We start from the raw sequence: 17,801 nt of genomic DNA on the forward strand, positions 1-17,801 counted from the left end.
ATCATTAAAATGTATACATAACTAAAACTCTGATCTTGTTATCTACCGGTTTGTGCAGTCTTTCTATTTGCGCAAAAACGGTATGCGATAGAGCTACGATTGTTCGCCAGCATACTCACCGTTCTCCTCTGCTGCGAGTGCACTAAGTTTTGTTTCGATCGTGGGTCTAATGTAAAAGTTATCGAGGTTTAAAAATTACATGTGAGCAGCTCGATCTCCTCTCCTGCCTGTCGGCGCTGCATAAATTGGTCTTTTCTCCTGTCACTCCGCGGGACGGTCCGCCCCTTCCTGTGCCATCACGTCTTTCCTGGAGCTGAGGGAGGCTCTGGATGGCCGGCGGAAGTCTCCAACCAGACACAAGTTTCGGAGGGACCGGAAGCAGCCCGGCCAAGCCCGGCGCTGTCGGAATGTCGCCAGATAGAAAACGGAAACTGATCCCGGCGGAGAACGTCCAGCGACAAGAGCCCGCTGTGAGTACTCAGCGCACCGTCAGCTACAGCCCCTTCCCCTCTGGTCCCCCTCGATGGCTTCCGCTCCCCTCCCTCGTGATACCCATCTGTGCCTTGTCTTTTCTCCGAGCTCTCTTCCAACCCGCCCACAACCCCCGCCGCCCACACTCCCGCCTCACTCCCCCGCCTCACACCCCCCCGGCTCACACCCCCCACCCGCCTCACAACCCCCCTAGCCTCACACCCCCCACCTCACACTCCCTGCCTCATACCCCCCGCCTCACACCCCCCCGCTTCACACCCCTACCCCACCTCACACCCGCCCCACCTCACCACCCCCCTGCTTCACACCCCCCCCGGCTCACACCCCCCCAACCTCATCCCCTCTGCCTCACACCCCCATTCGCCTAACACCACCTCCCGTTTCAACCCCCCGGCCTCACACCCCCCCGCCTGACATCCCCCTGCCTCACCCCCCCGCCTCACCCCCTCAACCCACCCCCCCCTCCCCCACACCACCCTCTTCCCCCCCTCCTACACTCCCCCGCCCACACACATTCCCCCTCCCCTCCCACCCCACCCTCCCCTTGCCACACACCCCCTTTCCCTCCCCTCCCACACATGAAGAGGAGGGGGAGAGAGTGCTGGGGGACGATGGGAAATGAGCCGCACCTGCACAATTAGGGGCTTTGGGTGGCATATTGCATTGGGGGAACGGGTGAGTGGTGGAATATTGCATTGGGGAATGGGTTGCGTTGGAAGACCAGGCCTCTGGTGTGACTGGGACCCAACGGGTCGCACTTAGTCTAGTAACCACTAAACTCTTCTCACTTTTGAAATTCAAATGGAAAAACATGGATATTACAAGGGATATCCATCTTATGCCAACATTATTGCCACTAGATTTCAATCTTCTGATACAGTATAATAACATAAATGATGCCTCAAAGCTAAAGATTACTGGTAATTGTTTCTTCTGAACATAAATATGTTTACACTTTAATGATGGTGACACCACCAAGTATTTTTATTTATATGCTGTTTTTAAAAGAGTAAAACACTCATTCTGTTTGTACATACCGAAGGAATGATTGTCCACCTACAGCCCCCTTTTCCCTCCCATTTATTGTAAATCCCCTCTCAACAACTATTAAGGAAACCAGCTCTAGAAACAGTTTATTCTATAATTACATATTCCATTTCAGATGCTCTTGTGCCAATTGAAACATTTGGGTGCACCAACACCAATACAGTTAAAGCTTTGCTATCTTGCATGTTACCAACAAGCACGCTTCATTAACTGGAGTTCTAGAGTGCGCGGCCAGGCAAATGGCGCGAATGAGTAACCATATTGATGCAGGATGGTACCGAGGGAGTTTCCAGCCGACAGGGACAGTGCTCAGGATGGTGCCCAGGAGTGTGCACGTGGACTCGGGGATGGTGCCAGGGAGTGCCCGTGCCGACTCAGAGATGGGGCCAAAGGAGCGCTTGTGCTGATTTGGAAATGATGCTGAGGAAATGGCTGGGCCGATATGGGGAGAGCGATGAGGGAAGCAGCCTGTTCAGCAGGGCAGAGTGAGAAGGAAATACTCATTTGTTGGACAAGGACATTTTACTTAATCTGCATTTAAGATTAATGAATAAAATGAAAATAAGTAATGCATAACTTCAACTCACAAACAGCATTGGAGCTGTGCAAGTATACACACAGGTCTGTATTCAGTGAAGTGAAGCCTGTTATTAATGTTGAAGCTACCTGTCAGTTTAGCATATAAGAGAATTCATACATTTTGCCCTAATCAAAAACCTACCTCAAATTATCAAATCAACCCATTCTTCAGGTTTCCTGCTGAACAAATGTAGCCTTTCCCATCTTTCCTTGACATAAACAAAGCATTTGCTGGCAACTGGCACTGCTAGTTTCAAACCACAGCTGCTTCACTCCTTAAATTGCATCTCATCATCTGGTTCTCTTTACCCATATATGAAATCGTATGCTACATATTCCTCTTTGATCTTTTACTAAAAATGTCACTCTCCATTCCAGAAAACGTCTATATGAAAAAGATTATTATCTGCATATTGTCAGCATAAGTGGTTTCTACTCTTCTAGATGTCTATCACTATTTGTACTTACTTACCACTTTCAGTATCTCTTTAATGACGCTGCAGCACGAGACACTTTTTGGCTTTGTCATATTCCTCTTATGCACTTCAAGATTTGTGAAGCTTTGTAACACTCTTAGGGTCTTAAAAGTCATTTTGCCCACAATCTAACAATATCCTTGCTTCCAACATTTCTATCCATGGACATCCACCTCCATTGTACAATCTGACCCTTTCTCAAAACCTATGCCCTCACTTCTCCATTTTTTTAACCTAGTTACAGGAAAAGTATTGGATTTGCTTCCTAACTACCAGATGTGTTTTGGAATATTATTTTAAGTCTAGTTTTAGACATCAAAACATCCAATAGAACTGAGTTTTTAACTTTGCTATAAAATATTCTCACTAAGATACTCATATACTTGAATGCATTTTTTGCATATAGAATAGATCACTCTAGTTTCCAACAAATATGTTTTGAGTAGATGAAATGTAAAACCTTTTCACAATTTGCAAAAAATGTTATAGAAATAAAAGTTTTTTTTTTCCTTTATAATTACTGGATTATCTAAAACTAGCCTGTCTTTCAACATGGATAGGTATATGTTTCACCTATAAGTAGAAAGTCAATTTTGCATTAATTAATTTCTGCATTTTTCAGGATGTGGCTGTTGATGGGGGTTGGTGGGGGCGCTGCAAGCCGGCGCCCTGTCAGCAGCATGTCCGTTTTTTTCTACTTTTTTTGTTTTTTTAGTATGTTTTAATGTATGTTTTTAATGTTCCTCTGTGCGCTTTGTGTGGGGTGGTGTGGGAGGGTGAGGGGGAAACCGCTTCGGTCGCCTCCTCCACGGAGAGGCGACTTTTTCCAGGTCGCCTCCCCCGTGGCCTAACAACAACGATCGGCGCGACCTTTCCTGGAGACGCGTCTGGGGCTTCAGCGGCGGGCGCAGTGTGGACTCTCGGCGTGGAGCGGGCGAGGGGTGCGCTCCATTTTGCTGGCCCGCGGCAGCCGGCAGTCTGAAGCCGCGGTCTGCACAGCTCCAGCTGGCGCGGCGTCTACAGCCAGGGATCTCACGTTGGGGACCCGGGGAGTCGAAGAAGCTTCCACCGCCGGCCCGTGGCCAAATTCTACCGCGGGCGCGGTGGCGACTTACCATCACCGGGGATCCCTGGAGGGGAGCTTCGTCTGTCGGCCCTGCAGTCTGCGGTGCTTCTGGCTGCGGCGCAAACTTTAAATCTTCGACCGCCGGCCTGCGGCCTACACCAACCTGAAGCCGCGGTCTCCGGTGGGGAAGAGCCGATCCTGGACTTACCTTGACTTTTACCTTGTCCTTTTATCATCTGGACGCCCGCAGCGATGGCTGCGGAGGGTTGAGGTCCCGTCCACGGGGGAAAATGGAGGAGGACTGGCCAATTTCTGTGCCTTCCACCACAGTGATGAATGCTGTGGTGGATGTTTGTATGAAATTTTTATTGTGTTTGTGTGTTCTTTATCATTGTACCGCTGCTGACAAATTCATTTCACTTGCACTTTATGTGCAATGTGACGAGTAAAACTGATTGATGCTAAAGCTGACATTTATTGCCCATCGTTAATTGCCCTCAAAAGGTGGAGGTGAGCAATCTTATAAAACCATTGCTCTTTCTGGTAAAAATACAACTGCTGCTGAGGAACTCCAGGAGTTATGTTGAACACATTTCCATGTGAGGATAGCAGGCACCTTGAAGGAGAATGTGCTAGCAGTGGTTTCCATGCAACTGCTGGTTTTGTCCTACCTTAGGCTACAGATCCGAGTGGTGTTGTCTGAGCAAGTAACTGCAATGGAATATGTTAATGATACACGTTGCACTGGATGATGGAGAGAATGTGTATTTTGGATGGTGGATGAGATGCCAACAAACACTATGTTCTGTTATTGTGGCGGCAAAGTGGCACAGCGGTAGAGTTGCTGCTTAAAGCCCCTGTCCCACTTACGTGTCCTTGGCACGCTAATTACGCGACCTCGTGGTCGCGTTGAGGCACGACGGTCCCGCGAATGTCGCGCGCGATTTAATGCGTACGCACAGCCGTCTGGAGCGAGTGACGTCATTTGAAGATGGACACAAAATGCCGGAGTAACTCAGCGGGACCGGCAGCATCTCTGGAGAGAAGCAATGGGTGATGTTTCGGGTCGAGGCCCTTCTTCAGTCTGAAAGAAGGGGCTTGACCCGAAACGTCATCCAAAAACACAGATAAGACATAATACTGTAGACATATTTCTAAACCACAAAGTAAAGGAAAAGGCCAAAATCCATTAGAAAAGATTGGACTAAGTACACTGCTTGACATTTTGAGCTTAATGCCAAGGCACTGTTGGAGCTTCAGCTGGGTGTGAAATTAATACAGTTTTGCTGAGAGATCTAAAATAGAGATTTCTTCAGAACAAACATTAAGGAAAAACTTGCTACCATCATATTGTCCTCAACAAAACTTTTGCCGCAGGCACAAAGTAAAGGTTACGGCCAATTATCTATTGAGAGCATTTTAAGAGGCTTTATGCTGAACTGGAAAGTGAGACAGATGGAAGGAAAGTAGAAGCACTTGAATTTTATTTTCCTTTACCCTTGTCAACGGGCCATCGGGATGTTGGGCTAGCTGGACCATGTTCACCTGCAACAACCAGGAAGCAAGCTATCAAAAAAATGACTTCAGTCAAACGGCAGCTACATTTACATTGAAGGAACCTTTTGCAGTGTGAAAGCTGCCAGTGAATAAATTAACAGATCAGTTATAATGATCTGTTAACCAACCGGAAATCTTTAATATCATTCAATGAAACACATTTTAATGATTAAATTATTTTAAAAATAAAATAACTTTACATAAGCACATCTCAATATATTAGATCAGCATTGTGTACACTCCCAAAAGAAGAAAGGTCTCGACCCGAAACGTCGCCCATTCCTTCTCTCCAGGGATGCTGCCTCACCCACTGAGTTACTCCAGCATTTTGTGTCTACCTTCGATTTAAACCAGCATCTGCAGTTCTTTCTTACCCAAAAAAAGTTTTCTCTATATTCTCAATGGCATAATTTGTTTATATATTTGTTGGTTCATTAATTACAAATATTTATAAAACTGGTTTAAGTCTGCAGTTCTGATTGCGGAAATTGCTGTAAGAAGTTACAATGCACACATTGGAGATTTTGATCACATTTTCATTTGCAGTATAGACATAATTGTATTGGATTAGTTGTACGGCTTTAGACATCGGCCCCAAAGCCCACTGAGTTTCTGTCAACCTTCAAACATCCATTTACACTGTTTTACGCTCTCCAGATCCCATCACTCAACTATATGTTGGGGGTAATTTGAAGTAGCCAATCAACCTACCAAATCATGTATCTTTGAGATGTGGATGTAAACCAGATGAAAACCACAGTCACAGGCAGAACATGTAAACTCCACGATTGAAGTACCAGACGTCAGGATTGAATTTGGATCCTGAAGCTGTGAGGCTGCGGTGTTACAAAATGTGTCATTCCTTTCCAGCATTTAAATCAAATTTATCATGATTATTTATTCTAATATTTATATGTATTTTATCTGTATTTTCTGCAGCTACAGGTTTTAAAGATTCTATGTAAAAGATACACCATTATAGACTCAACATGAAAATGCTATTGAACAGGATTTAAAACCTTCCTCTTTACATTGAATTGAATATTAAAGGTGCCATACTCTTTATTTGTTGACCTACCAGCGACCTTGATAAAGCCATTATTAGCATCAAAGTGGTTCAATGATAGGTGATTACATAGAGAAGAAACGCATTAATTTTTTTCACCATTCTTTGGTTTTGATGCATAATTAATATCTAGAAAGGACTGTGCATATATTTCTTTGGTAACAGAACATGTTTTTTTAAATAATCCTGAAAATCTTGTAAAAAAAACCCCATCTGTGGCAATGAGAATTCATGCTATGCTATATTTTCTTACTCTAGGTTTCCCACTCACCGAGATTTCTGGGTGTGCGCTTCCTGCGATCCCTGAAAGCAGCACCTGACTGCAAGGCCTCCAGCAGGCTATCCATTACTCCTGTTTCATTGCCCTCTGCAAAAAATAAAATGCCGAGTTAAGCATTATAAAGTGCATTACATTATGAATATTTCAGTCTATACATTATACATTCCCAAATATCAAAGGATAGTAATTGTTGTTTTAAGACCAATGATATTTAATTGTATGCCAGATCACAAGGTTAGACAAAGAGCATGTGCAAACTTTTAATGAAACACTTGTGAACTATATTCTTCCAAGTTAACTGGTGCAACACAAAGTTTAACATAAATCAAAGATTCACGACAAAGTACATAATCATGAAAAACAATTTTAGATGGCAACAGTTCAGATTCTTCAATACACACATTCCCTATCAGAGAGGGAAAAAATGTAGATACTAAATGCTTGGATATTAACACAAAGTGCATAATAATTTCTCCCATTATCTTTGATTCGCTATCGTAATTAAAAATTCATCTCCAGCTATTCTTCATTCAGTTTGGAAAGTAGACAAGTAGTGAATAGACTATCACCTCAAATGTCACAGGATATCTTGAAATGTTACTGTTCATATCTCTTTGGTACTGACAGTTCATTGGCAGTCTATGACACTGTTTTATCAGTTACAGACCTATCTGTGTTCCACTATCATTAATCTACTCCTTTATAAAGATGCTTAAATATCCTAGATCTTGGACTGGCATAAAACATAGATTAAACAAATACATTTTCAATATCAGGCACCTTCATAATAAGTGGTATATATTTATAGGAGCATCAACTGGAAAACATACTTGATTGTATTTGTATAAAATGATGAAAAACATAAATAATACAAAAATATGTATTTCTATTTATTTTTTTATATATGGAATGAAAAAGCATAACTGAAAAAATAACAGGAAGGATAATCCCCAAACCTAAACAACACATCTCCATTGGTCAACTGGACATAAGATTCTCTATATCTTTCCAACTTAACAGTATTAAATATAAAAACAACTGAATATCTGATTTTCTTCAGTGAAAATAAAGCCATGCAACTTAAGCACTTAGTGAACCATCAATCAATGATAGTCAGTAATAAAAATGCAGAATCTCAACATCAATAAGAGAAAATACATTATCTTGTAGCAATTTCTGCTTTAATGTTACGTTTATTATTGGTTGTAGATTGAAATATAAGGCAATTGTGGAGTCAACTTCATTTAATCCAGAATTAAAACTTTCATATCTGCTATCTTTATTAACTATTCATGTTTTCACTTGTTCAGGGCTTCCCACGATGTAATTTGTAAAGACATTTTGCATTGGTAAACTTTCTTCTAGATCATGCAGCAGAAAGTTACATTATCATGGTTTGAGGAACAAAAGCTTGGAAGATTTCAATCATTCTGTGACAGTGTGCTGCTATTACATCCTACTGAATCCTTCTGCAAGATGATACAGGTATATTAATTCTGCAACTGTTTCTGCACTCTTGCAAATTCCTATTTAAACTACATGACTTGCTTATTAATGTTTAAGAAAGAACTGCAGATGCTGGAAAAATCGAAGGTAGACAAAAAATGCTGTAGAAACTCAGCGGGTGAGGCAGCATCTATGGAGAGAAGGAATAGGCGACGTTTTTGAAGAAGGGTCTCGACCCAAAACGTCACCTATTCCTTCACTCCATAGATGCTGCCTCACCTGCTGACTTGCATGAAACAACCTTCTCCTAAATGTGAACAAAACCAAGGAGATTGTCGTCGATTTCAGAAGGAAAATTCAGCCCAGTCACACTCCACTTTGCATCAACAACTCAGCAGTGGAGCAGGTGAAAAGGATCAAGTTCCTGGGGGTGCATATAACGGACACCTTAAACTGGTCCACAAACATTACATCTCTGGCAAAACGGGCACAGCAGCGGTTGTACTTCCTCCGCAGGTTGAGAAGTTTACACCTCCACCCTCCCATCCTCGCCACTTTCTACAGAAGCACAATTGAGTCGGTCATGACCAGCTGCATCTCTACGTGGTGCGGCAGCTGTACAGCTGCGGACTGGAAGTGCCTTCAGAGAGTGGTGAGGACAGCGGAAAAAATAATTGGGACTTCTCTTCCTTCCATCATGGGCATGGGGTACAAGCGCTGTCTGATTAGAGCTAAGGGCATTACCAGAGCCCCCACACACCCACAATTTGGACTGTTTATACTGCTTAACTCTGGGAGGAGGTACCGCAGCATGAAGAGCGGGACAACCAGGTTCTGCAACAGCTTCATCCCCCAGGCCATAAGATTACTGAACAATCAACAAAACCGAGGCTAGAACTTTTTAAATATCGACACTTTTAAAAAACTTTTTATATATATTTATTTTACAGAACCATGCACATGAGGCATTTTTATGGACGCACCTAGCACTTTTACTTTTACTATTTACCTGATTGGAGAGTCAAATGCAACAAAATTTTGTTCAAGGTGCACTGTGTCTAGGTGTATATCTGAATGACAATAAAGTTTTCATTCATTTCATTCATTTCATTCATTCATTCATTCATTCATTCATTCATTCATTCATTCATATTAAGATCCTCTATACTATACTTGCTCTGGTGGCCATTCCCAGAAAATGATACTTATACATTCTATTCATGATGCTTTATAGATCAGTCTCCTTTGATCCCAATGATAACAAGCCCACCATAGATTTTCCCTACTCATATCTACGAATCGCCTGCTCTGGCAAACCAACCTAAATCTCTATCCCACTCTCCCTGGCACTATCCCATTCTTCTACAGCGTGATGTCCAGGGTGTTTTTCAGCTGCGGCCTAACCAATGTTTTGTATTATTCCAGCAGGACCTACTTTTGTATAATATGAAGACAAGTAATCTATTTGTGTTTCTAACCACCTTATCAATCTGTATGGTTACCTTCAGGGAATCTCTCAATTTTTCTTCAGCTGCTAAAGAAATACTATAATATTTCCCGGCTTACCACCCACCATCCTAAATGTATTACCTCACACATCTCTAGACTGAATTCCATTGGCCATTTTTGTTCCCACCTAGGCTGTAGTTTGTTAACTTCCTGTTACCTGAAATATTCTTCCTCATTATCATGCACACTGTTGGTTTTGATATTGTCAGCATGTCTTTGTACGATAATTGGAAAGTGAAAAGTAATCAACAAAAATTATGTTGACATAGAATTCCAATACTATGATTTAAAATATTAGCCATTTAGCTGTTAATGGCCCAGTGCTGCAAGTGGGGCCTGCAACACCTCGTGGTTTCAGAGCACAATTACTCAATAAAATATAAATTTGGTTTACATAAATGCAAGGATTTCATTTTTGATGCGTGCATTCACTGTTTGCAAACTGCTAAATCAATCACGTAAAAATCAATATGAACATTTTCTCTATTAATTAATTGCATACTTTCAGTGAAAAGCTCTGAACAATAATGATAAAAGTACACTTTGTTTCCTAGTTACCCTGTTTAAATTTACAAATTTAAACTGTCCAATTTTGAACTACCAAATAGCACTTGTATCACACATATCAAATACAATTCATTGTTGTTAATCTAAGAACTGCAAGCAATGTTTTGAAGTTTCATTTTAAATTGCTAAATTGAGACAAGGTAATTTTGTAATTTTGTCAGCTCAATGAGGTTGGAAATTAAGCAGACTTGTAATGTTTTGTTATAAGCTGCAAATTTTACTGACAATATTTTGCTCATTTAAGATACCAGGAGAGAGGAACTTAGCAATGAAAAAAAAATCAATCGACCTTCAGCTCTAATCATTATTCTTTCATTTTCTTCTTTGTTTTAGCCAATTCTATTAAAATATTTCTCCCATCAATTTGCATTAGTTCTATTTAAGGATAGTGTTTTAAAATGTTCCTGCATTTTTTTCTTTAAGATATTGACCCAACATGTTACAGTACTCCTGCATTTTAATACGCTTATTTACTTGAGCAGTGCAATTGTTTGACACCGATAGAGTATAGGTATGTTTGCACAAATCAATAAAAATGGCAAGGCAGGAAGAGAAAACGTTTAATTATGTATGCCTTATTTGAGTTTTATTAATAGAGACGAAGGGCATAAAATGAGGGAAGTCAAGCTGAACCTTTACACAACACTGCCCTAGCATTAGCTGCAGTATGCGTTCTATTGTGGTTGCCTTGGCATAGGAATGATGTGTTGGCATAGAGAGGGTTCAGAAAATATTTGTGAGAATCGTTTTACAAGAATAGATTAAATAAACTGGGCATGTTTCAAGTGAAGATGGTGGGGTGACATGATAGAAGTTAATAAAATTATGAAGGTCTGCACAGAGTTAATAATGGGAGGCCATTCTCTTTGTTGGACTCAAGGACTAGAGGTGACAGTACAAAATAAAGAGAAAGATCATTAAGAATGATGTGGAAAAAACTATTTTACAGTGTGATTGGAATCTTCAATACACAGTCCAGATGTGGTGAAGGCATGTTCCATTGTGGTCTTCAAGGGGGAATTGGATACATTTACAGTGAAGAAAGGTTTGCGGAGCTAGAGGCTAGGGGATGGCAGTAGTAGGTTGCTGTAATTGAAATAGAACAGACAGAATGACCGAATGGTCATTTACCAATCAATGATTCTATGAATAATGTTTGCAATGAACAGTTGAAGAGTTTGCTTTCGATAATTTGAAATATTGCTGAGAAAAAACCTAAATAATTCCATACATTACACCGATGCAATAATAATATCACATATTCAAAGTCTCCAATCCTACTATTTCTTTCCTCGGCATCAACGACACCAAACCCCTGCCTTAATCACAGTCCTGACATGGATATTCTGTTAGGTTGGTCACAAGTCTACAGATAATATTTGTATCTTATAAGCTGTTTTCCTAAAGTAAATGATTAGTTGACATTATTACATTTACAGTGCTTGTGTTGTAAGATTTCCAGGGGTGTTATCTTTGTTGTCAGTTAAAACTGAATCATTCAAGTCCCATGTGAACTAAAGGAGAATAGTACAGGCCAGCAATGACCCAAACTATTGAAAATTCTTGCAGCAATTACCATAGATGCTTAAGAGATCATTCCACAGCAAAAAAGCTAATGTAAAGTTTGTGGTGCAAGTTTGATATTACCTCCAGATATGTAGCCTAAGGACTTACTGAAAGCAGTAGATTTACATTGCTTATCTCATACTGAAATCTAATAGAAACACGTTATCATAAATGTGGTGCAAACACGTCATTAATTTGTAAATTATTCACCAAGAGAAAGAGAACTACAAATTATGACAAGTTACTAGAATTAATTACATTGGATAAAAAAAACTAATCACATGGCCCCAGATGTTGCTGAATGTGGCTCACTGCTAGCACCTGGTTTCAGAACACACAATTGATGTAAAAAAAACCCAAAGTGCTGGAGTAACTCAGTATATCTGGCAGCATCTCTGGAGAACATGGATAGGTGACGTTTCAGGTCGGGAACCTTTCTTTAGTCTGAAAATTGTATTTTTTTGTACACCAGCATCTGCAGTTCCGTATTTCTACACAATTGTCAGTCATTTACATTTTAAATACCTGAAAACAAAAGCCTGCAAATTTACAAGGCGGTGCTTAACATCAGGACAGTTTGTAATTTAAACAGTTCATATAGGCCAAGCCCTGCCCACAAAACTACTGAGAACAAGCGCAACCCACAAAACTACTGAGAAACCTATATAAGTATATAGACTTGTGATCACATAAATCACGTCTATATACAAAACAATACAAATTTATTCGTCACATGCACCAACGAAGGTACAGTGAAATGAATTTTCCATGCAGGAATACAATTAAAAAAAAGAACACACAATGCACAATAGAATCTAACATAAACATCCACCGCAGCATTCTTCACTGTGGTGGAAGGCAACAAAGTTCAGTCAGTCCTCCTCCTTTGTTCATCCTTGGTCAGGGCCATGAACCCTCCGTAGTTTCCGCTACGGACGGCCAGGTGTACATGCCCTCTCGTCGGGATGATCGAAACTCCGACCACTTTCTTACTGGATACCACGGCTTCAGTATGTTATAGGCCGCAGGCCGGCAGTCGGAGCTCTTCTCCGGCGATCCCAGGCTCCGGATGGTAAATCCACACTACGCCCGCGGCTAGAAGCTCTGCAGACCACAGCCCCTTGATGCCAAAGTCACCAGGCCAGCGATCGGAGCACTACTTTCTGGCGACCCCCGGCAAGGGTTCGCCCCTGCTCCGCGATGGAAAACTCCACACTGCGTCCACTGCTGAAGCTCTGTGCCCAACTCCGGGAAAGGCCACTCCAATCCAAGCTGTTAGGCCGCGAGAGGGGAGGCAGAGAAACGACATGAAAAAAGTCTGCTTCTGTCCATGAAAATCAACATGTGTAGGAAGGAACTGCAGATGCTGGTTCTCGGAGGCGAGCCAACCACTGAAAAAGGGTCTAGACCCAAAACGTCACATATTCCTTTTCTCCAGAGATGCTGTCTGACCTGCTGAGTTACTCTAGCTTTTTGTGTCATGAAAAACAACATGTTTTGTATCAAGAAAAGTCCCACGTTTTAATATCAAGATCAACAGCGATGAACACACTCACTTTCTCAAAGTTAATGTTATTTGTGAGCATTTGACAAAACAACCAAGGATTGAGCATAGCCTACCTCTGGAGACTAGGACTGCAGCACAGGCCATGGACTGGTTTTAGCTTACAGTTATATGGGTGTGAGTTTTGGACTAACTATTGCCGTTCATTTTGAAGCATTACTGTTTATATCTCATATAGGTCAGCCTGAAGAAGGGTCTCGACCTAAAACGTCACCTATTCCTTTTCTCCAGAGATGCTGTCTGACCCACTGAGTTACTCCAGCTTTTTGTGTCTATCTTGTGTCTATCTATTGTTTATAGCTTCCTTGGCTTTCAAAAACAACATTTGCAGTGTAGCACGACAGGGCTGCCTGCACATATTGCTGCTAAAGTAGAATCAGTTGTCAAAGTGATGCATTTTTACGAAGAAGGGTCCTGACCGAAAACGTCGACTGTCCATTCATTCTACAGATGTTGCCTGACATGCTGTGTTCCTCCAGCACTGTGTTTTGTACCAAAGCAATGCTTTCTTCAGCACAGCTTTGTTGGAATGCCCATGTCAAGCGTAAACATGGTTCATGTATTCCAAAGATTCTACGAAGAACCACAGATCTAAGGACATGGGCAGAAGTAATCCAAAGGCCTAGACAACAGCACATGAGAAATAGCTGCAAGGCCCAAGCCATATGCAAGGCCCAAGCCGAGTTCAACACCTCCGGGCTGCGGGTCTGCGGAGCGGAGCGTGCGGCGCCGACTTCAACATCGGGAGCCTGGGAGCTCCAAACCGGCGCGGCCTTGTCGGCTTCGAAAGCCGCGGTCTCCGTTAGGAAGCGGCCGTTCCAGGTGGCCCAGCCACTGGGAGGACTCTCCCGACGCCGGGGCAACAGCACCCGGCGAGAACGGCCAGGAACATCGGGCCTCCGTAGAGGCAATAGCGGAGGCCTCAATAGGCCTGACTTTGGGAGAACTGGGGATGGGGACTGGACATTGTGCCTTCCCCCACAGTGGTAACCATTGTGGGGGGATGATTTTTGTGTGTAAGTGATTATTTTAGTTTGTGTCCAAGATGGCTGTCGGAAGGGAGAGTGTACGCTGGCGCGGTTTAGCTGCCGCTGCTCTCTCTTCACATTGTGTTATTGATTTTTTTTTTGTCTTTGGATCGAATTCTGTCTTTAATTTGTGTTTGGTGATGTCTTTATTATTTATTTTACTCCGATTATATGTTTTTTACTCTTGTTAAATTCTGTAAGGTGTCCTTGAGACTTTTGAAAGGCGCCCATAAATAAAATTTATTATTATTATTATTATTATTATATGACACTCAACTTTAAACTGCCATCCCACATTTTCATGCACCACTAACTTGGGGCCATAAAAGAAAAAAGAATTAGTGTAAGGTGTGAGTTGTTCGCACAAGTGTGATAAATGTGGCTGCACTTCTGGATTGGACTTCCATCACATAGAGATAAGAGACAAATGAGATTTGTCTAGTTGAATGCTCGACAAAACTGAAAACAACCTAGTCAGAACTGCATAGATAGACACAAAATGCTAACTCAGTGGAACAGGCAGCTTCTCGGGATAGAAGGAAAGGGGTGATGTTTCGTGTCGAGACCCTTCGTCAGACAGCCTGAAGAACTTCAGACTGTCTATCTTCAGTTCACACCAACATCTGCAGTTCCTTCCCACACAATTAGTCAAAACTGCATCAAGAATGGATCACAATTAATATTCTAGCTCCTTCATTCTTAAAGTATTCATCTCAGCTTCAACATGTGCATCTGGAGAGAGAATAAAATCACATCTGCGCATTGGCTTAAAAAAAAAAAGTTTATCTTCTGGATGATTGGTGAATAGAAAGTGTGCATGTAAGGCCCTGCTGTTGAAAAGAAGAGTATATTCTAAAGGCACCATTAACGTACTAAAAAGTGAAATGCCATTATGTTTCATTTCAATTTTAAAGTATTTTTTATAAGGAGATAGTGTCATTTTTTAATGAGATTTGCAACCACAGCATACAATTGATATTCAGACTTGATGGCCCTGGAAGTCTGCTCTCTTTTCATTTCACTGTAGAATGCATGCGTGTGAATATTGCCAAGATTGTTTAATTAACAGATAATGAATGAGAAGATGTGCATGACAGGTGATAATCACAGTAAGAACTAGTTTGGTCAAAGTCTTCAATTCAGAAAGACTGAATACAAAGGCTGCGATATTGTGGTCTGGATGAAAGCCAACCTAGTTAACTACACCACAAAACCGACAGCAACTTAAGGATTTCCACATTTACATAGCTTAATATTAAAATTCCAAAGTTGCTGTCAGCCATCCAGCTCACCTTCACAGGCTGTGCCTTTTTTGGCCTTCTCCAACAAAATCAAGAGTAATCAGTTGATTGAAATGAATTTCATGTAGTTACTGAAGTAGCTCCACCACAAAATATCTTGCAAATCTTATGCTTAATTATGTGAGGCATAAGCCATAATAACTGCTTAACAAACCATCTGCCCCTTAAAAACTAGTTTTATGGATATGGATTATAATTTCCTTGGAAGAAATATGTGGGATTTTATTTTTAAGCACCATGGAAATTCAGCTACTACTTTAATCATATGTGTATATTTCAATCTTTATTAAATAGTCTGTATTATGTTTATAAAATTATTAAAATGGCTTTCTGTTCTGCTGGCTGTGCAAACTCATTATTGCAACTGCTCAGCAAACTTGATGATATCACAGCTGCTAGCTGTTAGCTGACAGTTGCAGACATCAGTCAAGGAATCTGTGGAAATCCCCAGTTCAGGCATTGCAAAGGGAAGTCCAATCTATAGAAATACCTATTTCAGATATCAGCAAATGGAAGTCCACAAAAATGGACATCACTATATCAAGCATCATCAAAGCAAAGTACAAAAGTGGAAGTAGCAAGAGGTATTTCTTTGCTGTCATATGCAAATTCAGGGCCAGTATTGTTTACTAAATGAAATTTCTATAAAGCAGTAAAGAAACATTAAATACAATTTCAACATATAATTGATTCTAACATATCTTTGGCAAGTTCCTTACTCTTGAGCCTACATAGTTTTGAAATCCTTTCAGATGATGTTTGACTGAAAAGCATTAACTGAGCTGTCCATGTAAAATAATTTACAACTCCCTGAACAAACATTGATATTTTATAAATGGACATTTACAAAAACAATACTTTGCCAAATACTCTCTTTCAAAGTTCAACACTCTAACAATGTTTAAAGGTTCATATCATTCATCACTAATTCCCCGATAACTTAACCCAGTGAAAAGTGAAAACTAGATTCAACAAATATGAACCTGAAAATGTTCAACCAACAATAATAAAGCCAAGTTATGCGTATCAGACATGCTTCTTTTGCTGGCAACTACTGCCATTTTACCAAGGAAGAAAAACATTTATTCTTAACAAAGATATACATGCATAAGAATAGCAATGAACATCTGCAGGGAATAGAATACACTACAAACTTATAAATCAGGAGCAGGAATATTAATGGCTTATCAATGACAATGTTAAATAGACAATCTGACAGCACAGATTTAATCAAACCATATAGGATTAGGGATGGTAAGGTAGAATTAATTGTCTTCAGCATGTCATGGATAATGATTCTCTGAGACGGCATATTATTTTATGTAAGTTGGTTACAAGAAACCATGTTGTAAAAAGTAGCAAAGCAAACTCCTGGAACTTTAAATCCCAAGGAGAGGGGTTACAAAATGAAAAACCAGTGCGCTTGTGGATTGGATGCATTTTAGAAATCAAGATAAGGTGATGCAGAAATTGATAAAAGCAAAATAAAACTGTGAGAGGAAACCCTTGAGAAACCCCCAAAAAACACAAATTTCCAATATACATGTTGAAAAGGCCAAGGCGGGCAAATATTAGGATATTTACAGGCAGACGGGAGAACCTCAAGGAAGAACTGCCAGAGAAATTAAACAAACACTGGTTTACTTTCATGGAAGAAGGCACAAGAAAACCTTCCAGAAATACTGGGGACCAGGTCTCGTTCAAATGAGTATGAAAAGAAGATAGTATTAGTACAGAAATACTATTAGAGAAGTTAATGAGCCTGAAAATCTAAATGTCTCAAGGACCTTATGATATTCATCTGGCGTTGTGAAAGAAGTTGCCTAAGAGATAGTGTATGCTCAGGTTATAATTTTACATAATTCTCTAGATTCTGGAATGGCTCCTACAGATTGGAGGATAGCAAATGTAATGCAACTTTTAAGAAAGAATGAGAGAAAACATGAAACTGTCAGCCTATTAATCTGTTTAAGAAGGAACTGCAGATGCTGGAAAATCGAAGGTAGATAAAAATGCTGGAGAAACCCTTCTTCAGTCTGAAGAAGGGTTTCGACCCGAAACGTTGCCTATTTCCTTCGCTCCATAGATGCTGCCTCACCCGCTGAGTTTCTCCAGCATTTTTGTCAGCATATTAATCTGACCTGGTTATGTTAAAATCTTTAGTGAGCACACTATATCATTGATATTATTGAGCAGATTCAACTTGGATTTATGAACCGGAAATTATGTTTAATCTATGGGAGCTCTTTGGGGATGT

The 17,801-nt window shown here is 40.8% G+C and overlaps 1 protein-coding gene across 4 annotated transcripts in view; it reads right to left on the minus strand.

Moving 5' to 3' along the window:
• diaph2 (diaphanous related formin 2) overlaps positions 1–17,801 on the minus strand; it is a 624,067-nt gene that overhangs the window by 95,705 nt on the left and 510,561 nt on the right. For 3 of the 4 annotated variants that reach the window (XM_033030391.1, XM_033030390.1, XM_033030389.1), the window contains 2 exons: positions 6,555–6,650; positions 5,158–5,205 (listed from right to left, as the gene is read on the minus strand). In XM_033030391.1, the coding sequence (XP_032886282.1) occupies positions 5,158–5,205; positions 6,555–6,650 (144 nt within the window). The remainder of the gene's footprint in view (positions 1–5,157; positions 5,206–6,554; positions 6,651–17,801) is intronic. The other variant, XM_033030392.1, reaches the window with a different exon arrangement.

Source organism: Amblyraja radiata, chromosome 12 (genome assembly GCF_010909765.2).
Source record: "Amblyraja radiata isolate CabotCenter1 chromosome 12, sAmbRad1.1.pri, whole genome shotgun sequence".
NCBI lineage: Eukaryota > Metazoa > Chordata > Chondrichthyes > Rajiformes > Rajidae > Amblyraja > Amblyraja radiata.